Raw genomic sequence first — 24,465 nt, forward strand, 5'->3', positions numbered from 1 at the left:
AATCTTCAGGGACATGAATAATTTCAGTGCACAGAAAAGGTGCTCAAAGTAAGGGTTGGGTGTGTTTGGAAACCCTCTAAATCATCTCTTTTTTTAGAAGAGGTTCCCTGTTGATAACAGTATGAGAGTGGAGGTATGTGGAATAACCAAGTTCTAACTTGTGCCAAAATGCATTGTGAAACTGAGCTTTGCAGTTTTCCCTTCAGTGATGCTGCTTAGCATTTTAGTGGTGACCTGCCTGTAGGCATGAAAGTTCTGTTGGAGTGCAAGATACTTCTAATTTTTATTAAAATAATAAAGTGAAAGGCTGTGCACAAAGCTCTCAAACACCTTCACTGGGAAGCAAAAAGGCACAGCCCAGCTGGTTGCCAATCAAAATAAATTCCTTAAGTTACACTAAATTTACCCCATTTCTCTAATTATTACTAGACTTAAGACTTAATCTTCTCTCTGAGCAGTGTGATCTTTGCAGAATATATTCTTACTGGAAGGAAACTTGGCAAAATTTTAATTTGTCCTTAATGCATGATGTTCTTTCTCATTTCTGTAGCATTTGCAAAAAGGAAAAAATAAAAATAGGACTAATAAGATGGTATCAACACTGGCAAGTAGCTTTAAGTATTTTTTTTCTTTTAGCATTCATTCATTTACCAGGAGTATTGGAAATTCACCAGTTGAGGCAAAATAACCTAAGTGTCAATGTCTGCACTGTAGTTCATAGAAATGCAATATTTCCCTCCTGATTTTCTGTAAATCTGAGGATTTACATGACTTCAGCAGAGATCTGTAGTAAGCTTTTCTGGTCACTCCTTTCTCAGTGGAACTTTTCTGTCAAATGCTTCTAACAAAATAGCACTCAGGGGCGGGATAGGGATGTCTGTGGGTGTATTTCTGAAGAGAACTCTGCTCACAGCAGTTTTTGTGTGAGTTTTTAGATTCACTAGACCAGCTGAGAACAGAACAAGAGCTCTGTCAAATTAAAGCTTGGCCATGGTGTGGGTGATTTCAGGACATAGCAGGAGGAAAGGCTCCCACAGAAATCCTTGGTATTGGCATTTGAGGATGTGATGATGTGGCTGTCACATTAGGCACTTCAGGGGAGGATAGGGGTGTGGAGTCAGGATTACTCACCGGGTATTAAAATAGTCACAGGTATATTTTAACTAAAATCTAATTTGAAAAAAAAAAAAAACAAACCAAACAAAACCCAACCTTCTACAGTGTCTTCCTGTGAGTAATACAGGTATTCATTCACCTGATATGTAAAAATGTGGCTTGTCCTTCTCCAGGAGAGGACCAAAGGGAGAAAAAGCCCTTGCTTATTTCCCAGTTTGTAGATAAGCCTTATCTAGTCCAGTATCTTAGTTTTCCTTGAGTGAAGTCTCAGTTTCTGTGGATAAAGTTCATTAGTGCAAGTTTACCCTTTGCTTTTAAAGAGTTAAGCTGGTTCAGCATGCCATGGAGATCTCTGTGCTTTTTAGTAACACAACTCTGGCAGTAGTTTGTGAGATTGTATGCCATGTATTTTTTATTTTACATCCTTCTGGTTGCTGATACTGCAATAATATAGTTGTAATATGTAGAGAGATGAATAGAGATGAATATATCTTTGAAGACTGAGAATGAGAAAAATTCTTTGTGGACTGCTCCATTTAGAATAAGTCTCATACAAAGTAAGCAGTAAGTAAGAGGACTTTCTTTTAAAAGACAACATTGCCTGTTTGGAGGAGAACTTACTAGTCATGAGCAGCAAAATTCATCAAGTTGGCACTGGATTTTTAATAGATTACTCCCAGGATTATTACATTTTGCCTTCTTGTTTGAATGATTTTCAAGTTAGCTAACTTTAAATTTCTCTAACTACAGAATTTCTTCATAAGAGGATGTAGGATATTATTTTTCCCAGTTGAATTCAGGCTCCTGTGAAAAATAAATAAACAAACTTCTTATCCATTATTGGTAGGAAGATCATTGAGATGTTGGGGATTGGGTTTTTTCTCTTACACATGACTATCTTATGTTGTTTGTGCTATTAAAAAAAGAAATATAAGGCAACAGCTTTCATTTTTGTGGTTAAGCTTGAAATGTTTGTTACTGGTTTAAGAGTAGGTGTTTAATGGAAACACTGAGACTTGAGCCTTTTGTTACCACTCACTACAACTGTGGGTAATTTTGTGGTGGCTTTGACACTGGCTAGAAGCCAGGTACCCACAAAAAAAAAAAACACCCAAAAAACTATTCACTTTTTCTCCTCTGCTATAGTTGAGCAGAAGAGGGGGGAAAGAGCAACTAAAAGGCCATGGGGTGAGATAAGGATTAGGATAAAAAATTCTAAGGGCAAAACAGGCTCAAAAATTAAAAGGTATGAAGAAAAATTTATTAACGGAATTAAAAGAGGATAATGAGAACTAAAATAAACCTTTAGAACACCTTCACCCCCACAGCTCTTCCCATCATTGACAGCACAAGGAGACAAAACATGGGGTTTATAGTCAGGTTGTCAGTTCTAAAAATCTTTTCTGTAGTTTGTTTAGGGGAAGGAGTCTCTTCTGTTATGCTGCGGGGTCCTTCCCATGGGAGGCCGTTCTCTGTGAACTTTGCAAACGTGGTTCTGATTTTCACGAGTGGCAGTCCTGCCCAGCGTGCTGCAGTACGAGTCCCTCCCACGGGCAAAGCAGTCTTCCAACAACTGTTTCTCGTGGGCCATTTAGTTTGTGGTGTGTAGTGTTTAAGGATGAGCTGTACTAGTATAAAAGCAAGGGTCCTCTTCCTCTGTCTCTGGCAGCAAGGGTTCTCTCTGTCTCCAAGTTTCTCACTAGATTACAGCTTTTCAGCATCCACACACTGGTGTGAGCAGCTTTTTTTTCCACGGATTGTGGGTGAATTCTGCATCTTCCTCATGCACTTCATGAACTACAGGGAAACAGTTTGTTGTGTTATAGTCCTCACCATAGCTTGCAGAAGAATCTCAGCTCCGATGCCTGGAGCACCTCCTCCTCCACCTCCCTCCTTTCCACCGACATTAGTATCGCCATGTTGTTCTCCTCGCATGTCTTCACCTTTTCCTTTTTTATGACTTAGGAGAGAGTTGGTGTCCGTAGGTTCCTTTGTTCTCAAATTCTATCAACTGTAAAGTTTTTATAGAGTCCTGCAGCGCTCAAAGGTTGATTCCATCCAGGGAGTGCATCGGGAATTGCTCACCATGCCTCTCGCTGCTGGTCACATGGTCCCTGCTGGCTGGAACCATGTCAGCTGTGCCGGCCATCGGCTCCACTCAGCACCTCTCCCATGTGGGGTGCCGAAAAAGAAAAGCTGCTGCTGCCACTTCTGCCCTTCTGCTCTCAGCATGGCTGGCTAAGAGCAGCTAAGCAAGTTAAGTTCATTGTGAGCCACACCAAAATGGCGGCGGTCGTGTGGCGCCGCACCGATTTTGACCACGCGGTCCTGGCTGCGCGGCTGCTCCCTTCGCTGGCCCCAGCCATGTGGACTCGGCTGTGTGGCTGCTGCTGCTGCCAGGATGGTCCCCCCAGCAGCATGGCCCCAGTGGCCACACAGGGAAGGGGCCCGGTGGCCCCCCTCACCACCTCTCAGAGAGGCAGAAGAAAGAGGAATTGAGTTCCCTTTTTTCTTTTTAAATATCTCATCACAGAGGCGTTGCTAACTTCCTAATTGGGCCAGCCAATATGTCCATCATCAGAGCCTTTAGGAATTGGCTCTGCTGGGCATAGTAGAAATTTCGAGGAGCTTCTATTTCAGAAGCAACCTCTGTGGCTTCCTCCACCCCCACTAAAAGCCAGGTTGTGTTAAAATAGCGCAACTTCAAATGATGTTGTCAAGCTGTAAAGAAAATACTCTATTTTTATAAATCTAGAAGTTGAGACTGACACAAAGGCTGCAAAATATTTAAGGATGGGATTTTTTTCATGTAATTGAAGGTTGCCTGAAAAGTCTAATTCAAAAGGAGTACCTTGCCCCAGGCTATTTTTGGCCTCTGGAACTGCTTTTTTTAGCAGTGCTACAAATTGAATCACCGGCTGCCAGTATCATTTAAAGCAAGTGAGGCTCAATTACATTCTGAGTCAGACGTACCTGAATTAACCTGCTTTTCAGCAACAGTTGTGTGACCTCTCCTGCTGCTACTTAAAGACTTTAAGCCCTGTGTGAATGGTAATTTAACACTGCCTAAAAGTCTTGAGCAGGCTTGTCAGTGCTGAATATTGTTTGGATTTTTAATCAAATCTGTTAGAATTGTGAAGAAAATCTTGTATAGTGTGTTGACTAGCTAATTTTTTATTTATGCAATTGTTAACAAGAGAGTTGAAATTCTCCAGGCTCAGTGCCATTTCTGCCACAGCTGCCTCTTGACCTTGGATGACTCCAGAGCTGTAGTGTAGATTAGGCTGTGTTATTAGAACACAATTGCAGCCTGTCATGAAAACAGGTAGAATAAGATAACGAACATACGTTTCACAGATGAGTAATATTTCTGCTATTATTGCAAGTGAACCTATTACAGGACTCCACAAAGAAGTATATCTGGTTTTGATTGGGCCCTGTAAGCTATTTCTGTATCAACCATTGTAGCATTTACAATTGCTTCCTTATTTGCAGTTAGTTTCTAGGGGTGGTAAGCTGATGTGAGTTTGGACTGCTAGAGCATTCTCTGAACAGTACTTTGCTCGGTGCTGTTACTGCAGTGAGCTGAAAGGATGCCTTTGACTGTATTTGCATAACTTGCACCATTAAGCTTTGCTTAAATCTAGCATTGTTTTTGAAACTAGATAATTTTCGTGTGGATTTAATATAATGTAACAATTCCACAAATTATTGCTCATATTCCTTATTCTGTTTCACCTATTCTCATCATTCCAAGCTGTTAGTGTAGTCATCCTTACTGTTAGGATTGCTGAAGAGCATTTAGGTAGCTAGTTACAATTTAGTTAGTACTTTCAAGACAGCTTCCATTAATGGAGAAATGCATTAAGAGTCTGTGTTGCCTTGGTTGTGCCCAAATAAGCTGCTTGTGAAACTACACCTAAGAACTTGACAAGTCTACTGATGCTAAAAGTGTCTGCCTTGAAGTTCCTTCTTCTGTGCTTCCCACATTTTTTCCCTTGTTACCAGAACTTCTTAACCATTTAACAGATCTGGAACATCTTTTGTAACCTTTTAGAAGCGAATGTAAGAAGGAAGAGAATTTGATTTGGATAGGCTTAGGTCCTTAGCAGAGGTGAAGCATGAGCATGGAGAGTACTTTCTGTGAAGTAGTTTAAACTTGCCCTGCTCTAAGCCTATGTCTGAAAATGCACTGGAAACGCTCAATAGATGAAGTTTCAGTATCTGTCTTCCTTAGTTGTAGGATGCAAATATGAGTCTGAATGCTTGGATCCACATAAGGCTAAGGTGGTTAGCTCATATTAGTTTTATGGAGAGATGACATTCTGTTGCTGCTGTGCTAAATCTCATTTGAAGTATCATGCTTGTAGGTAGTGACTGTGATTTGCTCTTTGTTTACAGTTTGGGTATTTTCAGAGAATCAGAATGGATCAGGTTGGAAGACACCACAGTGGGTTATCAGGTCCCACCTCTCTGCTCAAGCAGGGTCATTCCAGAGCACATGGCACAGGATTGTGTCCTGACAGGTCTGGAATACCTCCAGGTGAGAGACTCCACAGCCTCTCTGGTCTCTGTTCCAGTGCTTGGTCACTGCACAGGAAAGAAGTTCTTCCTTGGGCATCCATTTCTGCCCACGGTCTCTTGTCCCGTTGCTGGGCCCAGGGAGCAGAGCCTGGTCCTTGCTCGGAGCCCTCCCTGCAGACGGGGACCAAGGGGGTGAGGGCCCCTCTCAGCTGGGTCTGCTCTTGAGGCTGAACAGCCACAGGTCCCTCGAGAGAGCTGCTCCACGCCCTTCCTCATCTCCTCAGCCTCTCCTGGACTTGCTCCAGGAGCTCCAGGTCTCTCCTGTCCTGAGTAGCCCAGACCTGGATGCAGCATTCCCGAGGTGTCTCACTAGGGCTGAGCAGAGGGGTAGGATCAGCCCTGGAAGAGCTGGCAATGCTCTTCCGAATGCATCCCAGAATACCTTTGCCCTTCTTGGCCACGGGGCACTTGTTTAATTAATGTTTAACAATTCTCTTAGCAGCTAGACCTGACTGGTCTGGGAGAGAAATGAGGACAACCTGGATTATCTTCTCTTAGCAACTCCTCAAGCTGCCTTCCTCAGCTTTTTGGTAAAACTGCTGTGTTGTAGTGGGCACAAAAGTGTTTAGCTGTACATGTTGTTTGTAAATTAGCATCTTTTCTCTGAAGCTGATGGTGCCATACCCTTTCATCTTAATGCAGAAACGATATCACATGCTTGACTGAACAGCATGAAGTAGAGGATCTGTTTTATTGAAGCTGATATAGTTCAATAATTCTGTATCAAAATCTTTGAGAGAACAGTGTAATGGATACAAATACAATAAGGCTCAGAGGATGAAAAAAATATTCTTTGTCACTGTGAACTCTCACTATGATAAAATATATGTGCCACGAAAACAAGGTGCTCCATTGCTTTTTGAAATAACATTGCAGTAGTCTAAAGGTGGCTTTGAAGGAAACATAGAAATAAAAAGCCCTTCTTGTGATGATGATGTTTAAAATGAACTCATACATTAAACAGGCAGGCAAGCAAGCAACTACATTGGTAGTTTTGTTAAGAAATTCATTAGTTTTCACTGCTATTGACTTTCTGCTTTTATTAAAAGATTTTTTAATGTTTAAATGCAGTCTTCCAAAATAAATTGCTTTGAAGGTAAATAGAATAACTGAAGCTTTATTAGAGAGTAGTTATGTAAACAGCAGTTATTATATGTTATTAACGTGAAGCTATTTGACGTCTATATTTAAAATGAGGGTAGCATCTACAGTTACAAAAAGCCATCTCCCAATCAGAGAAATGAGAAGCAAGAAGAAAACACTATAAAGAAGTCCTGAGACTGAAGTTATCAGGTGGACACTGAAAATGTTTTCTGAATACCTATGGAGTTCTTCATAAAATGGGATTCTGCATTTTCATTTTACACTTTCAACAACAATGCAATAGAAGCCTTTTATTGCCTATGCTGGGCAGTAGCATTTCTATTTACTTAACACTGCTCTTACAGTATATTTCAGCATCTCCTTACTACTGCACCTGGAATGTTTGTCATATAAGGTTTAGTTTTTTTAAGTCTGTGAGTCAGTTTGAAAAAAAAATAAATAGAGTGACAAGTATAATGTCAACACTTGGTTGGGGAAGTGGGAAGGAGGTGGGGAGGAAGTTCAGACTATTGCTTGATTCTTGCCTTGTGAGATAATCAAATAAAAAAATTTCAGTAATATTTTCATAGTACACTACAAAAAAAGAAACATTTCTGGATTATTTTTTTGCTTTTGGAGATAGTATTCTTACATAAGTTTGCTGGGGAGCCAGGGGTGGGGGATAATAATTAAAGGTTGTATTATAAGTTAGAGGGCTTTTTTGAACAGATTTTGACCAATATCTCCAGCCAGACTGTAAGTCTGCCTTCTGTCTCATTGTTTGACATTGCAGTTGTAATGTTATTGTAGCTGGAGTGTCACTGACATCAAAGCAGAGCTAGAGCTGCTGAATTAAGTGGGGAGAAAAGCTGTTTCTGAGTGGGTGGCGAGCAGTACTTTACACCGTTTTGTTAGATTGGCTTTTTCAATGCTTTCTTTTTCATTGAGTTGTGCTGGGTCTTCTCAGTGATTCATGACTAAGGAAGGATAAAGGCATTGCAGTGACACCAAGATAACCCTCTCCTTTCCTCAACTTCTCATTTTCATCTACCAGATTCCTGTAGTAAGTAGTAGTTGTCGATTATTCCTGCATGGAGAAGAATGATACTGGTCTCAGTGATCCAGAGCACTACTCACTTCAATTGCTTTCCCCTCCTCAACTCTACTACTTGGGATTATTTTAGACAAGCTGTTTGTGTGGCTGATTTGTTGCCTTTAGTTAAAATGAGGTCTTGGTTGTGTAATTGCTGTCCACCCACATTTCTGCCTACCTGTGTTTATTAATAAAAATCTATGTTTAAAACTTCAGCTTGGGCAGCTATGCAACTGGTCCAGCTGGAATATCTTAGGAAGGAATGAGAAAGAAAGAGTAGTGGCTTCTCTAGCTGACACTGAGAGGATATATCTGTCTGTACCATTGAATCCAAAGACTTCTAAAAGCTTGTCTTTATCTTTGCCATGGCTTTTTTCAAACATGTGTCTTCTCTGGGAAAAGCAAACTATTAGCTTGCCTCCTTGGCACAGGGTTGAGAGCTCTCGAGGATTTGACCCATTGAGCCCAAGTCCCTGTCCTGAAAACTACTGTGGATTTTTGAAGTGCCTTCTGCCTTTCTTCTATTAATCTGTTTGGGGCTTTTTTTGATTTTTTAAATGCTGGTTTAATCATTGTGTTACTGTTAGAGTTTTCATTGAGAAATGCAAGAACTTGTAATTTGAAGTGAAAGGAATATGTTGTAGATCTTTTGTCTGCTATTAACTCCCTGGGCTTTATCACCTACTGGTACAAAAAATTTTCTAGATGGTAGATCATAAAACCATTTTGCTATTTAGAGATATGTATATATATAATTTCCTCTTTTAAATAAGTTGTAAGGGATGTATAATATCAACCAGCTGGTTCTGTATATCTTCCCTGAAAATTTATTATTTTATTCACATGCAGGTTTTATATTTTGGAGGGCATGAGCAAGAACATTTAAATTTTGTCTACACGTGTTGTCTTTTCATGTTCATGACCCTAATGGTGGTTGGGTGAGAATAGGGGTCAAGAAAATGATATATCAGGTTTCATTCCATGTTTTTCCTGTTAAACACCATATAAATAACTTCATTCACCAGTTTTTTTCTGTAGGAAGACATGAGGATGTTGGGAAGCTTAAATCATTGTAAATTGCTTTCAGAACTTATTGGGGAGGTCCTATGGTAGAGTTGTGATGTTGATGGTTTGGTTTTCTTGTTTTCTTTGTGTTGTTACTAGGCGGGAAGCTTCAAATAAGAAATAACATCTTGTCCTTAACTGACCCCATTTTCCTAAAGTACTGAACTGACTCGACCAAGTAAGAGATTTTTGCCTGAAATTATATAAATTTCTCCCCTTGTTTTCAGTCAAAAATTACTGAGGAGAAAAGAAAGTAGATCTTGAATCTGATTAGGTGAGCTTCGGTTACTTTGGGACATAGTTTTGATGATGTTCATGATTTTATCTTTGCTTCTTTTTTTGAGCGCTTTACTACCCTAAAGCCAGCTAAGGCTTTGAAGGAAGGGCTGCAATCCGCGTTAGGTCGGGACTTTGCAGGTTGTGCTGTTGGGTGGGGATTTCTTCGCTGCGGCTCCGTGCTGTGGGCAGCGCTCGGTGCTGGCTGCGTGCTGGCAGCGCGCATGCGTGGAGCAGCAATGAGGAAGTCGGGCCCTTGCTGCCAGCGGAGTTTACTGGGGACTTGGAGAGCAAACAGGAAGGGGAAAAAAACCCCGAATCTGTCGCACGTACATATACTCTACTGGCCTTATGGTATGTGTTGTTCATGGAGCTTGCCAGGCAGAGGTAAGAAGCTTTTTTCTTCTACCTTCTCTTCTTTGGTCAGGTGTGGACTTCCCCTCTCTGTAAAATTTTTCAGAGGTTTTTCTGTGGAACTGGATGTGGAAAACATAGCTAGTGTGATTTACCCTTTTCTGTGAACCGTGAAGTTGGCAGTACAGGGTGCTTGTAAGAAAAACACATTACTTTTAGCTGGTCAGGGTTTCCCACAGTTTGTCAGGTTAGTTTTTCCCTAAAATGATATTCAGGATTTTTAAAGTATTTCCTTAGGGAGAAGAAGAAAGCTACTTAAGTGTCCTCAGAAATATTGTTTATTACAATGAGCCCACCGGAGTAGAAAACAAAAAGGTTCTGTGAAACACTGGCAAAAATTTGTCTGTTTGGCACTAGACAAGAATGGAGGAGGTTCAGCTGCTGGCTAGACTTGTATTATGGGTATCTGGTAATCCTTATGAGTTAGGAATTGTTTTACTGTTGTCTATTAATTTAACTTAGGCTGTTGATTTATTTTTAATTTCCAAGTGTCAGAGGTTTTGAAGTAGTTAATGTACCAGAGAACCAGTCTCACAGAAGAGAGAAGTGGTTACTTTTTCTTAGAAAAGTTACTTTTTCTCAGAAAAGTGTAAGTAATTATCAGGGAGTAAGAGTCTTTAAAAGAATTAATGAAATGGTGTTTTCTCTATTAGAATAAATAATGATTACTCAAGAGTTGTATCTGCATGAGCAGTTCAGTTGGCAAGCCTGAGTTTGTTTTGGCTCTGAGGAGCTGCTGTAGTGTTAAGCTTAGCACTAAATAGGCTTTACTTGTGTTCACTGGTAACTGCGACAGGAAGCTCCGCTTGGTTTAGCCAAGAGTAATACTCAGCAAAAATGAAACAGCTTCGGCTTAACCGAATTCTGGTCAAGGTGATGATGCTGTTTGGGTAATGAAATGCTGTGGGAATGCATAAAACTCAGGAGGGAGTAATGCTCTTAAGAGCTGTATCTACTGAATTGGCAGGAGCTGAGCCAAGGGTGCCCCTGTAGGTATGCTGAGTCATCTGCTTAAACTGTGACACGACTTAGTGTGGACTGCTGCTGGGAGAGAGCACTGCCAGCTGGTAGTGATGAAACAGCATGTGATGTGTCCATGCAAGAGCCTGCTGGGTCCAAATAACATGTTTGTGAGAGAATTTGGGGTGTGCTTGGAACCTGCACCGAAGGACTCCCTCAGAGTGCACTTAATTCAGACTGAAAGCAGAGGAGTTTTCCTGTGTGTCATTGTGTGTGAAACTTGATGCCAGTGCATGTTGGTACAGACTGTTCTGCGTTTCACAAGCGTCTTTTTGTCAAGGGTTGAATCTGCAGAGAACGTGCGGAAGACTCTGGTCGCCACAGCCACAACACAGCTCGGACATGAGGCTGCGTCAGCCTCTGCATTGTAGTCCAGCAGAGTAAGGATGGAGTGGTTGTTCCAGTGGTTTATGGAATAATCCTGTCTTTCTCTAAAGCACTGGCAGGGTCCCAGAGGAGACAGGTCACCGATCTGATTACAGTGTGACATTTCCAGTCTGCGTTGAAGGATGGAATTTCAAGGATTTTTTTGGGGGCTGGGAGGCCCAGAAGAGAGGAGAAATTTTTCCAGGTGGTTCTAGATGTGGGTAAAAGCTTATGCAGGGGTAAACAGGAGGATGACACTTGCATACAGGTACTTTATATTTTCAAACTCAGAAATAACAAATTCAGTCAGTCTCAGGTTTCAGTGTAGGATTCAAGTTCTGCTTTGGGGCATCTTCATTCTTAATTACACCTTTTTGTCTTCCAATTTATGGAAGATAAAGGTGTAATTTTTTAGTTTTAACTTTTTAGTTTTTTGCTTTCTTTGATTGTGTCATGTCTATTTTCTTTAATCATGCACCAAGAAGTGTGTATGAATATACATTTTACAGTGTTGGAAGCTATTGAGTGTGAAAGACTTAGTGAATTGAGTGTGGGTTGAAAATGTAATATTATGGGGAAGTGGGCTATTTAAGTAGTTATGTCTATTGTAATTTTTTGCATTCGTTATGATTTGCTTACCTCTGGTGTAATGCTGAAGATAAACATTTTTTTAAAAGCATTGTACTATAAAAGTGAATATACTTTTCCTACTGTACATGTTCAAAGCGTTCTCTTTCTGTAGTGGTGATGGTTCCAATAGCAGACAGTGGTAGTGAAACTGTCTTCTTTCCACTGTTTTATTGCCATTTGTAATGTCTCCTGTTCAAAGTAGCTCTTTGAAGTTAGGACTGGTTTTTTCCAGTTATTTCTAAGGGCATGGTGAGTCACAAACCTTGATACAAGGCACAGGTATCTTCAGCAGCTTCGTGTCTCTAAGTCTTTGTGCCTGGAAGAGATTTACAGTGTATCTCAGTGCTTGGCTCCGCTCCCTTGGGCACAGGTTGATCTGGGCTAAAACAGGACCACGTTTGTGGCAAGCTGTGGCACCAGCAGTACTTGGTTGGTGCATGTGGCTTGTGAATGCTCAGTCCCTGTGGTGCCATTCCTGTCTTGTGTGGGATCAGAGGGATTTCCACAGGTTTGAGCTGATCTGCTGTGGAGGTTCTTTAGAAGCACAGGGCTCATTGTTCAACAGCTGTTCTTTTCTGTGGGGAAAAGGTTGGCTGCATCACACCACTGAGCCATCTGCAGCAGCTAGTTTGCTGAAATGTGTGACTTTCTGAGGTTTCTCACAGCTGTATGTTCTATGGTCAGTGGCCTTCTTTTGGCATTTAGGCACCAGGACACAAGCTCAGACACTGCAGAGTCTCTCTGCTTATGTATGAGCTTTGCTTCCCTTGTTCCCCAGCCTTTGGAGACCTGTCTCGACAGGGGATCATGGATGCCACTAATTAGTTCCTTCATCTCCAGACTCCCCAAACTTCTCTTTCAACTCTTGAATTTGTAAATAAATATGACCTGTTTCATTATGCCAGAGGTACAGGTAACAACAACATGGCTCTGTTTATTGGGGTTTTTTTAATTAGTTAACTAACATTCAAGTTGCAGTCAACTCCTTCCTTCCAGTTCACAGCTTGGGATAGTGGCATCTCCATGTTCACATCTGCTTTCTAGACTTGATGGTACAGCTTCATGTTAGCTTCTGGTTTTAAGTCTCCTCAGTTGGTAGAAAACTTCTTTTCCTGAATGCTTGGCTAATAATTTGTTTTAAATAGACTGCTCAGTTTGTTTCTGAATTGCAGAGGAGTCTGGGAAATTTTTGCTAGATACTCTAATAGCAGTGTGGTCAAAAGGAAGAACTATGACTCTTAAATTTTGATTCCCAAAGGATATTTCATAGTACAGCCATACATACAGCAGATTTACCAAGCTGTGTACTGCTCTTTGTAGAAGGATTTCTGTGGAGTTTCTGGGTAAGTTCTGTTGCAGATTTGGTTTAGAAAGGGTAGTTCTGGCTTGAATGCTTGTTACCAAAGTTTAGTCAGTATATAAGAGGGCAGGTAGCTGGGGAAGGCTTGGAAGTAAATTTGCTGAATGGTTTTGGATATCATCTCTCAGTGCAGTAACTTAAAAGTATAGAATATTTCATTTGGGTTATGGTGATACATTAGTAATGAGAATGATTTGAGCCTATGCTGACAAAATGGAAGAAAATGGCTGATTTGCCATTAAAGAGGTATTTTGGAAGGGGGAGCCCTGAACAACCTTGACATCTTGTTGTGCAATGCTGGTGGCAGCGTGAACCACATGTGGTGCCTCTTCCTTGTGCCACTCTGCCTGGGTAATACTGACTTTTTTTGTTGATTCCTTATTGGCTGGAAACCAGAGGCATTGTATATTGTCTTTTGAAGAGAGAAATAGTTATTTTTTCCCTAGAATCATAAAGCATCCTGAGTTGGAAGTGACTCAAAGGGATCATCATAGTACAACTCCTTTTCATTAGCTTTAGAGCTAAGGTTAGGTGTTTGATGAAACTCAGCTAAAAGCTTAACTAGTAACACTTCATTGGTTACCTTGGCAAAGCAATGTTAACTGTGAACAGCATTGCACTAAATTCTGGGGAAAAAAAAGAAACCTTTTTTATTTTTTCCAGAAAAAAAAGTGGCAGAGGCTTTTCAGAGTCTTTATTTTAGCATTAGAATTTTTTTTCTGTTTTAAAATGTCTTGACTCTGAATTGCACATGTCCTGATATAAAATTTCTCTCTTTGCCTTTAGAATTTAGGTTTTAATTGTAAGCATTTTTTAAGCTTAAGATTTGATAAAACATTGCTGTTTTGCTTATGGAAGAACTTCCTGTCAGAACAGACACTGGCAAGTGTGCAGTCCTTGGTTGGAAACTGAAGGCAGTAGTGTGTGGAAAAGAGAAACTAATATGTATGCGTGGTGGGGTGGCGTTTTTGTTGTCATTTTGCTCCTTGATTTAGAAAAATTGTTTATGAATCAGTTACTTGCACTTTTTTTTCTCAAATTCCGCTGGTGAAAGTAAGCCAGATGTCAGAAATTATTTTATTACCAATTTTTTTTGATAATTATTTTTTCATATCACGTGATCCATCTATTCTTGTACATTTCTCTCCTATGAGTTCTGCTTTTTTCCTGTCCCAAAGCGATATCCTGTCTTCTATTCCCTTATAATGAGAACATTTGATCTTCTTAGTATTTTGATTTGAAAGTACCAAGTAATAAATACTTCCCAGCTTTTCTTCTATTGTATTTTCAGTGTGGTCTCTCAACAGAGTAAAGATTTTGCTTTCTCTATCAATATAATCTCTAGGCAGGCAGTGAATGGTATAAATTGGGGTTACAAAAGGAAACTTAAGGAACAGTTGTCAGTCATCCAGTCCTAAATGACTACTCCAAGTGGTGGTCCAGTTTTTGAAGGATGGAGGTGCTTGGATGGCAGACAGAAGGCAAGTTAACAGTGCAGAATTCCAGCAGGAGTGCATGCAGATACCCAGGGTAACTGAGGTGTGTCCGTGTGGTGCCACAGAGCTCAGTACATGGGAGGTTGTGCGAAGGTGCTGGAGTAGCAGCCCACAGTATCACCGAGTGAGGTGTGAGAGCTGCCCTGCACAGTGTCTGACTGGCCCTGAGGTTCATCCTGTCCCCCTCGAGGCTTTGGCACTCACTGGGTGCCAGTCCAGAGCCCACTGGACTCTAAAGAAAGGTTGCTTGTGATAGAGGCTTTGGATGAAGCCTTCTCTAAGCAAAATTATTTAAATATTCAATTATTTTGTACAGTAGATATTGTACAAAAGTGGATTAGTGGAATTGTCTTTTTTATTCACATTTTATTGATGTCAATTTGCTCATTTATGAAGAGAGAACATAAAAATGAAAAGCTAATTAGTCTTACAACGTCAATGTGATAGTTATCTTCCATGATTTATTTTAAACTGTGTAACCACAGAAATGGTTTACACTGGCTTTTCCAGAGCCAGAGACTAGCTGGAATTAAAGCAAGTCGTGACTCAGTCCTGAGTTAATTCAGCTACACCTCGAGGAGTGGTACTTCCCTAGCACAAAGGAGCTCACGTGCCTGTTCTGGTACAGAATGCTAACTCTGTGTTTCTGTTTTCTTCTAGGTTATGTTTCACACTATGTGCAGACTGTCTGTACTTACAGAAGATATTTAAAACCAAACAGACTTTTTTGCAAAATTTTGATTCCAGTGGAATCTGTGCTTTAGGTTTTTGTCTTGTCAATTAACTCCTGAAGCAATGCCTGTACAAGCTCCACAATGGACGGATTTTCTCTCCTGCCCGATTTGCACACAGACTTTCGACGAAACGATCCGGAAGCCCATCAGCTTGGGCTGTGGCCACACTGTCTGCAAGATGTGCCTCAACAAGCTCCACCGTAAGGCATGTCCCTTTGACCAGACCACTATCAACACAGACATTGAACTCCTTCCTGTGAACTCAGCCTTGCTGCAACTTGTGGGTGCTCAGGTATCCCTGCTTTTTTTTTTATTTTTTTAATCTGTTTCAGTATTTTCCTTCTTTTGGGAGGACAAGTCAGGAATAATAAAGAATATGATATTGTCTTAATGATGTGAAGAGAAGGCGTCTACCTCTTGTAGATGTCTGCAAGAAATAGTAAAGGTGCCTGGATCAACAGTTTAAATCTCTGTTCTGCTGCTGACCATGACTTTTGTTACATCTAGTTCCGTGGGCTGTCACCAGAACAGGTTTGGTGTGTTTCCTTCTTTCTTCCTCAGCTCGTACCTAGCATGCTCTGCCAAAAGGATGAGCTTGATCAGTGAGCTTATTTGTGGGAAGACATTTTTCTGTGGTAGGCTATGTGCTTTACTATATTCACCCTGTGCAACCTGTGTTTGGTTGTCCCTAATGCAGGAGGGGTGTGTAAAGGATGTGGGATAGATCTCTGGTAGCAGCCTTTTTACAGCCTTATTTGAAACCATGGGAATACAACTTTCTGAGATGACATTTTACTCTAAATCCATATTGGTGAGGGGGGGAAGCCTGCTTGAGACTCCCTTTTTTGCTGGAATGGGTACTGGTGATGTCAGTTGACGTGGTGATATGATGGGGATGAGTGACACTGGGACTGACAACAGCCCCAACACAGGGCAGGGATGTGTGGAAAGCAGGATCACCCTGTCCAGTTGCAGCACAGACTAAGCTGGCAAAAGCTTATTGATGTTAGGTCTCAGGTAGCTCCCTGTGACCCACACCTTCCAAGGCTTCTGGACAGGATTGTGGTCTTAGGAGGGCAGGGATAATCCTGTCTAACTTACGGGTGAAGAATGAAAATGTCGATGGGATCAGTTCCCATAAAGGGGTTACTGCTTTATTTTGTACTGCTCCAATGTCTGGGATAAGTGAAATTAAACACAGCAGAAAATTAATGAGATTTGTAGTTTGGGAAAAAAGAATTGTGGAAGAGCTGTAAAAGGTGTGGAAGAAAGAGAGATGCTCTTATGTTGCCTTTTATTAGGTACTGTGACTTACAGGTCCAGGTGTGCTTTTGCTGCTTCTTAGTTTATCAAGTAATATGGCTAATTTGTTGTTTTTCTTTCATGGTGTATGGCATAGAGATTATTTCAGAAGCTCAAAATCAAATGGTGTTTCTGGCTGTGCTAAGTGACTCATCCTGCTCTGCAGGAGGAAGCAGTGAGATTGTGCACTCCCATTTCTGTGATACGCTGCCATTTTTGAAGAGCTTCCAAGCAATATGAAATCTATGGCTGATGTCATTAAAAAAAGTTACATTTCTCTTTCTCTCTTCAAGTTTTTTGAATATTTCCAGTTGGATCTGAATGTCCACATTTGTGATAAATGTCTTCCCCTGGTATTTTTTGGTTGTTTTGTGTGCTTTTGTTAAGCTTTATGAGAAGCTGTATGATAGCCTCAATTTGACCTCTGACAGAATTTAAATTTTTATAAAAACAAGATTCTGTGGAACGGGATGCAAATCCTCTCTGCTCTGTATAGGTAACTGAGACTTTTTTTCTGGTTTTACTAGTTAGCCAAACAGAGTTACCCACATTTTATCCATGTGTGTGAGGTATGAAGAAGGGTTTTATAGTCTAGTGTTGTCTTGAGTGCACCCTGGACTTTAGGTTCTGACTTTGCACTAATGACATCATTTTGTGCTCCCTTTTTATCTGAAAATTTTGTGTGATGAAGGTTCATAGGACCTTGTTTCATCAAGACCTTAAAGCTGAAAATGCCACCAAAAGATACATTATTCCCACCCCTGTTCTTTGCCACTCATTTCTGATTGTTAGCTGCTCCCAGCAGTCTGTTACCTGTAACACTAACCATGGATCCTAGCTGGGTATTTGTTACTGACAAACTTTCCCCTTAGGAGGCATTTGAACCACCTTCCCTGCCAGTTCCTGATTTCAGATGAACACATGAATGAAATCAGTGTTCAGTATAACTTGTTCTCCTTTTTCTTCCCTTTCCATCCTGGCAGCTGTTGCAGTGTTTGCCAGACACTGGACTACTAGGAAATGAATACAACTACTTTCCTTTGAAGGACGGGGAAACGACTGCCATTTGAAAAAATCTTTTTACAGAAAAAGGCTTGCTTGAGGATAAATGTAAAAAAAAAAAGGTAGTTTAGAGAAACTAGTGATTTTGAACTGTCCCACTAAAGGAGTGCACTCTTCTGCTATTTCAGCAAACATAGTCTGTGATCAGCAATCCAGCTTTCAAAGCATGAATAGTGTCAGCTTCAGTTGAAACCACTTCCATTTGTTTTTGTACTTTGGGGTTTAGTTTCAGGAGCATGTATGTGTCATTAGTGTCCCTTAATCTCCAAAATAACCTCTGTACACCTTAACCTGAGTCCACAGATACCTGTAATATTTCATTTGTAAATGCTAAATTCCAAAAAAGCAGGTTTCATTTTGGAAGGAAATACAGTAAAGCCCAACTAAAGCTTTTATCTGCGAGGGGGAAGAACAGTTTGTTCTTTTCCCTTTGGAGTGACTTCTGAGGAATTCACACATTTATACTTGTTAACTGCTTTTTTGCTGGAGGTGGAGGAGGAGAGCAGGCAGTTTAAAGAAACAAATCTATTCTGCTGTGACTGGCAGCAGTGACAGGATTCCAGGGCAAGTCACTTTGGCTTTTGCACAAGTACAGCGAGTGAAATAAGCAGGATTGTACTTCTGGGGAAAACATACTGGGTTTGTCACACAGCCACCCAGGAAAGCATTAACATGTCTCTGATGGTGTCATTCTCTCTCTGGATAGAATTTGTCACTCTAACTCAACTAAAATAATTGATTTCTTACTTGAATTAGACTCTTTCTCAGTTTTCCCTCTCTCCACCCCTTTCTAAATGAAACCCATTGCCCAGGTTTTGTAGCCACCCTTCATGTGAAAATTAGCTGTTGCAGATTCAGATCTTCTACCTGCTCCCCTGTAATATGGTTCACATCAACACTGGTTACAGAGCTGTGCTGGAAGGCAGTGGTTACAGAATAGAGCAGAATCACAGAATGGCTTGGGTTGGGAGGGCCCTTAGGAGCTATCTCATCCCAGCCCTGTGTTGTGGGCAGGGACACCTTCCACTAGACCAGCTTGCTCCAAGCCCTATCCAGCCTGGCCTTGGACACTTGCAGGGATGGGATATCCTACCCACAGCCTCTCTGGTTAGGTAGTTCACACCATGTCTAGATAAGTTTTGCTGCATAAAATGAGGGGAGCAGAGGGATCATAAGGGGACGATGAGAATTACTGTTCCTCTGAAAGCTGGACATAGCTGAGTACCTAAGCAGGAGCTATGAGGGAAGGGAGACAGAATGGTCTTGGACACTAATTAGCAAGGCATTCATAGCATACCTTGCTTCGTAGACTTCCTGGGTAAAGGAGTCACTTAAGTTTGTTTCTGTGAGAATAAAGTTTTGAATTTTAGCTATTCAAGCATCCACATACTACTCACTATATGTAACTATTTTAAGCAGTCACCTGGCTAGTGTTTTGAAGGTACCTAATCATGACTCTGTCATCTAAGCTCTTCCCTCATGTTTCTTTTAACCATGAAACAGCAGCATGCACATTCCAAACAGGTGATGTAGAGTGGCAGAAATGCCTGTGGTGCTTTAATTTTGGAATAATCTCCTGCTGGACATGATAAACACAATTCTAGACACTGGAATTGTACATAATGAGAGATTGGGTGATCTTAACTTACAACCCTTTCAAAAGGGGAAGGTTGAAAGTGCAGAGCTGTTAGAGGCACGTGTGATAATTTTTTATTTTAACTTCTGATGAAATAAAGTGCCACAAAAGAGGAATTATCTGTGAAAAAGTTGTCTTTAATTTAAACTTTTGAGGAACTAAAGACAGTAGGCTTTGGGTTTTGTTTGGTTTCTCTTGCCGGGAAACAAATCATTCATTTGCAGGAAGGGGGAGGGAATTGTTGCTAGAAACAGTTTTCAAACAATACAAAAAGGAGTTTGGTCTGTTTAACATGTTCTCATTCTGTGCAATTAGATGTCTAATGGTAATTACTGACAACTCAAGCTGACTTTCTTCATCAAATTACACTTAAATCACCAATTCAAAATCACTGCCTGGTATGAGATGATACTTTAGCATTCTTTTCCGGTCCCCTTCCTTATGCTGTCATAACCTGTCTCTTCCCACAGCCACAAGCCATGCTGATGGGTAACATTCCACTGTCAGGATACTTGCAGTCATTGCCAAAGCAGATACATGCAAAACCATCACAGATTTAAAGCAATTAAAGAGCTGAGATCATTTTTCCTGTCTTGCTCTCATCCCCTTTGGGAGGTGTTGATTGCATGATGTGAATATATTTGCAGTGGAAACTGTCATAAGGGTGTGATGTCTGAGAGAACGGAATATGGACTGAGTGTGAAAATAATGAGCTCACTCTGTGGGGTATCTATTCTGAGGCACTGAGAGACATTGTAAACAGCAGTTACCATAGGGTCATGCATGCTATTAAAAGGATATTTTGGGAAGGGGAAGTGAAAATGCTTTCGAGTTGAATTATTTCTCAGTTGTTCCTTAGCCGTTGCATGATGGAGCCAAAGTCAAAATTCACATTTCCTGTCACTTACATGAATTATGTCTTCATGATTTTTCTTTTGGTAGATGCTATTCTTACAATTATTCTAACCCTAAAATATTTTAATAACTCTTGGAAGTGCCTATAATACAACCAGCAAAAGGAAAATTACTTGTAAATTTTATTGTGAAGTGTACTGCATGAATGAAGTGTGTTTGCGTGAGAACTAAATTCTCTTCTCCTGAACACTCCTGCAAACCACAGAAAAAACATGTTTTACTCTTTAGTACTACACTTACTCCAGCTTCAGATAAAAGTTTAATCTCTTTTAGGCTCATTTTGCAAACAGTACAGTTGTACAAAGCATTTAGATTTTTACATTGGAGCTTCCCTCCAAAAGAGAAGGAATGGGAACAATATGCAGATAGTGTTTGAATAGCTTGATTAGCTCCTGGAAGTTTTTCTCTGCCAGCTTTTCCGTGGGGGAAGGGGAAGCTTTCTGTTCGTTGCTAGACAGTCCTTGTGTCTCACTGGTGGAGTTGTGCTGTGTCTGGCATTCCAAACCACTGCTCTGAATGTGTGCTAAACCCACTTTAATTCAGGGTCGAAATCCAGGGCTGAACGTGGCTTCCTGTCCCACGTCTGTTCCGAGCCCCCTTTGTCTGCCGGGGGCGCGACGCTGTCGCTGTGTTTGGGCTGTCAGAGGTGCTAGATGGAATGCCTGCAGGAGCAACAGGAGTTTGTACAAAATGTGACTGCCCTAAATAGGGCAGAGATGGTGCAGTGTCTGGACACATACGCTTGAGATGTGTCATTTGCTCTGTAAGCCAGTTCTGCTACGTAACTTCCCTGGCAGTGCCTTTGAAAAGGAGGTGTGGAATATTCTGCTAAGGTGCAGGCAAATATTGCAGGAGTTAATAATAGTTTCCTAAATCCCGAGAAACCACTCAAGATGAGGTTGTTGTGGCTGTTTACAGCTGACCACTCTAACATGCAGAGTTGCAAAATCTCCTTTTGCTGAAAATATTCTTGCTTACAGACACAAAAACTCCTCAAACCCAAAAACCAAAATACCCCAACCAACTGCTGGCCCAGAATTAAAACCAAAACCCCACAGAACATTGTAAGTTAACTTCTATCAGTGATAAGTATCGAGGCTAACCTTGTTGTGTTGGTGTGATTGTACTTGGGTTTTTCTCTTTAGTAGGAATAGAAGCCTGGATCAGACACAGCCTCTATCTTGTTTCTATTGTTTTGGGATGATACTATGTTAATTCCAGCTGAGATGTTGCATTTTGAGACTTTTCTTTGTTACCTGCTGGAAAAGCAAGATAGTAACTTTTTATTTTGCTCTACGTGCGCGGCGACCCAGTTGTCTAAGGAGAAGTGTGATTATATGGCTGAAGCGTTGCTTTTTATTAAAATTGCTATAAAAGCTGTTTACATTATTGATGGCAGCCATATACATGTGTGTATATACATTTTAGATACATATTTGCTGCTTTTGTTTGGTGCTGCCATCATAATGCTGCTCTTGCCATGGCTGGATTACACATGAAGGTAAGCAGGTTTGTATCTGTATTTAACTGAAGCATTAAAGGCTTTTGCTTTTAGATTGGAGGCCTGGGTTGGTCGCTGTAAGCAGCTATGTGAGATTAGCATGCTGTTATTGCCACTGGGGTGGGGATTGATTTGGAAATAGAAGTCTGAGATATATTTGGACTTTGACAGCAAATACTTGTGTTTAGTCTTCTGAGGAATTCCAGTTCTCTGCACTATCATATTGGGTTGACTGCTGAACAGTGATGTTGAGAAGTGTTAGTATGGTGCCATACTGCACCCTCAAATTTGATTAAAGCTTTAAGAATTTTCTAAGAGGAAAGTAGAATAACAATTATAACTTGGAGGAGTGTGGTGCAAATCCTTTGGAAAAATCCTGATTTCTGGTGAATGACTGGAAGAAGAATAAATGTCACCTGACAAAAACCCAGCACAAAGCCCCAAGAACGTAGTTGGCGTCTATCATCAGATAAATACTCACAGGGTGTGTTCACATGCACTGCATAGGATAACTTGGTCATGCTGTGTAACTAGTCAGAATATGTTCCAAGGGTGTCTTATTGTATTTGCTGCTAAGTCTTTCTTCCACTAATCTTAAGTAGCTGCAGTCTCTTATCCCTGGATGATTTTAGAGCTGTGAGGCCGTAGATACAGATTTGTACTTACCAGCAGACCAGGGTTCTCTTCATTTTTTTCTTCCCCCTGAGTTTTTTGGCCAGTCAGCTTTGGGGATGTTTCAATGTGTTCTATTTTAGGCAGAGTTTTATAGTTATAGGAAGTGCCATATTCTGCTTCTAGTTCCTTTCAGCCAGTAAATAAAAGAAGTCTCTTAAACATAAATCCTGTATTTTTGTTTTCATTCTCACTGGTGTTTCTTATGCTATTTGTTCAGTAAATAAGCTGAAAAAATGCTAAGTAATACAGAAAAATCACAGAAGGAGAACAAAACAGGAAATGTGGTGTAGTAATAATTGTTTGTAAGCACGGTTGCCACTTATTTATGCATATTCATAGTAGATGTACATTCGTCTCTCTTCAGGTTCCTGAGCAGCAGCCGATCACTTTATGCAGTGGAGCTGAAGATACCAAGCATTATGAGGAGGGCAAGAAATGTGTGGAAGAATTGGCATTGTACCTCAAACCACTCAGCAGTGCAAGAGGTAGTTCCTGCATTGCTTCCTTGGAAAATGAAACAAAAAGCCAAATAAGATGCAGAACAAACTATCCAAATTATTAGTTAGTATGCTTAAAAAATGGATATAAATCTAGTTTAGAAACAAATTAAAACAGATTGCCTAAACATTAAGGTTATGTTTTCATGAAGGGGAGGGGGATGTAGAATTGAAAGGTATCAGAAATAATTCAGAGAAAAGGCTGAGGTTTTTGGCCATGCCATAGTGAGTTGAGATAACTGATCTTTGCAGAGTAAGTAAAAACAGATAATTTTCCCCTGTTTTTCAGTTCTCCTTTGTGATAACTGTAGTGATGCAGCTGTTCTGTAGAGGATGAATAATAAATATGAGAAAGTCACTACATATAAGATAGATAAGGAAAATTATAAGTAATATTTTCTTTATACAAGGTCATATACAAGAGCTGGATCAATCTGGGTAATTTTCAGTTAGCAAACCTGCACTGTGTTGAAGAGTAGGGATTTTATATATATTACATGTGCTAGATTTGGACAGTCTATCAACCCAAGTAGTACAGTTGAGCATCATGGGCATTAGGTCATCAAAAATGATTTCTTTGAGAAGCTGTCTGTGTCTTTTGTGACCAGTGCAGTGTGGCAGCAATATCACTCTGGGAACTGGTGGCCCAGTGAACAAGCTCTGGCTGTAGAGCAAACTCAGCATGGCAGCTGTATGTCTAGTGAGTCACCTCTTCCTTTAACCTGAATTAGGTGGCTCTCAGCATGTTTGTGATTCAGAGTTTTGGCACAAAATTAATCACCACCCAAACAGTTCAGGACTCTTGTAAGCTCTAAACCAAAACAGTGAAGGTACTACATGTAGACAATAAACTAAATGTGTTCTGAAAACAAACACATGTCCAAGTGATCCCTGAAGTCCATGAATAAGGGATGAACTGGGAATCTGTGTGGGAGGATGTGGGACAAACTACCAACATGGGAAAAGGATTCATTAGAGGTTCCATCTTCTTAAAAAGCCAGATCAGTCAATCACAAGATCAAGCCTGTGGGGAAACTGACTACCAGAAAACTGCTTTTATTGCCAAGTGAAATGAATTTATGATATGCCTTGACTAGTACTCCCTTTGACAAAATGGACACCAGGAGAGCTAGGTTTGCACTTGTCCAGTACAGTCACTGGAGACTGGCACAAGAAGTAGTATGAGGTAGTTTATTATTCTGCTTCATTTTGTTTTGAAGGTGTGGGTCTTAACAGTACTACTCAGAGCGTGCTGAGTCGTCCCATGCAGAGGAAACTTGTGACCTTAGTCCATTGCCAGCTGGTGGAGGAGGAAGGGCGGATCAGAGCCATGCGTGCAGCACGGTCGCTGGGTGAAAGAACAGTCACAGAGCTCATCCTCCAGCATCAAAACCCTCAGCAGCTCTCCTCCAACCTCTGGGCTGCAGTGAGAGCCAGAGGGTGCCAGTTCCTTGGGCCAGGTAGGTGACATCACAGTATTGCTGGTGTGCACGCTGGTGTGCTAGAAGCACTTGAGAATTGAGTCATTGATAAATGGCTGTCCAGTTGCCCAAGTGATTTTATTAAGCACCAGCCTAATTTCTTAGTAGTAATCTTCAGAATTAATTTTGTGTCTGTTGGGTTTTCTTGTATTTTTAATG

General features: G+C 40.8%; 1 protein-coding gene across 13 annotated transcripts in view; it reads left to right on the forward strand.

The window, feature by feature from the left end:
- The window catches only part of RC3H1 (ring finger and CCCH-type domains 1), a 61,618-nt gene that overhangs the window by 7,211 nt on the left and 29,942 nt on the right, over positions 1-24,465 (forward strand). For 10 of the 13 annotated variants that reach the window (XM_041420666.1, XM_041420670.1, XM_041420674.1 and 7 more), the window contains exons 1-4: positions 9,449-9,604; positions 15,164-15,529; positions 22,693-22,813; positions 24,046-24,285. In XM_041420666.1, coding sequence (XP_041276600.1) covers positions 15,299-15,529; positions 22,693-22,813; positions 24,046-24,285 — 592 coding nt within the window. In that variant the 5' untranslated portion in view covers positions 9,449-9,604; positions 15,164-15,298. Of the gene's footprint in view, positions 1-9,448; positions 9,605-10,798; positions 11,286-15,163; positions 15,530-22,692; positions 22,814-24,045; positions 24,286-24,465 lie in introns of those variants that run through there. The other 3 variants (XM_041420669.1, XM_041420668.1, XM_041420667.1) reach the window with 3 other exon arrangements.

The sequence above is a fragment of the Onychostruthus taczanowskii genome, unplaced genomic scaffold (assembly GCF_017590055.1).
Source record: "Onychostruthus taczanowskii isolate IOZ18803 unplaced genomic scaffold, ASM1759005v1 scaffold65, whole genome shotgun sequence".
NCBI classification, from domain to species: domain Eukaryota; kingdom Metazoa; phylum Chordata; class Aves; order Passeriformes; family Passeridae; genus Onychostruthus; species Onychostruthus taczanowskii.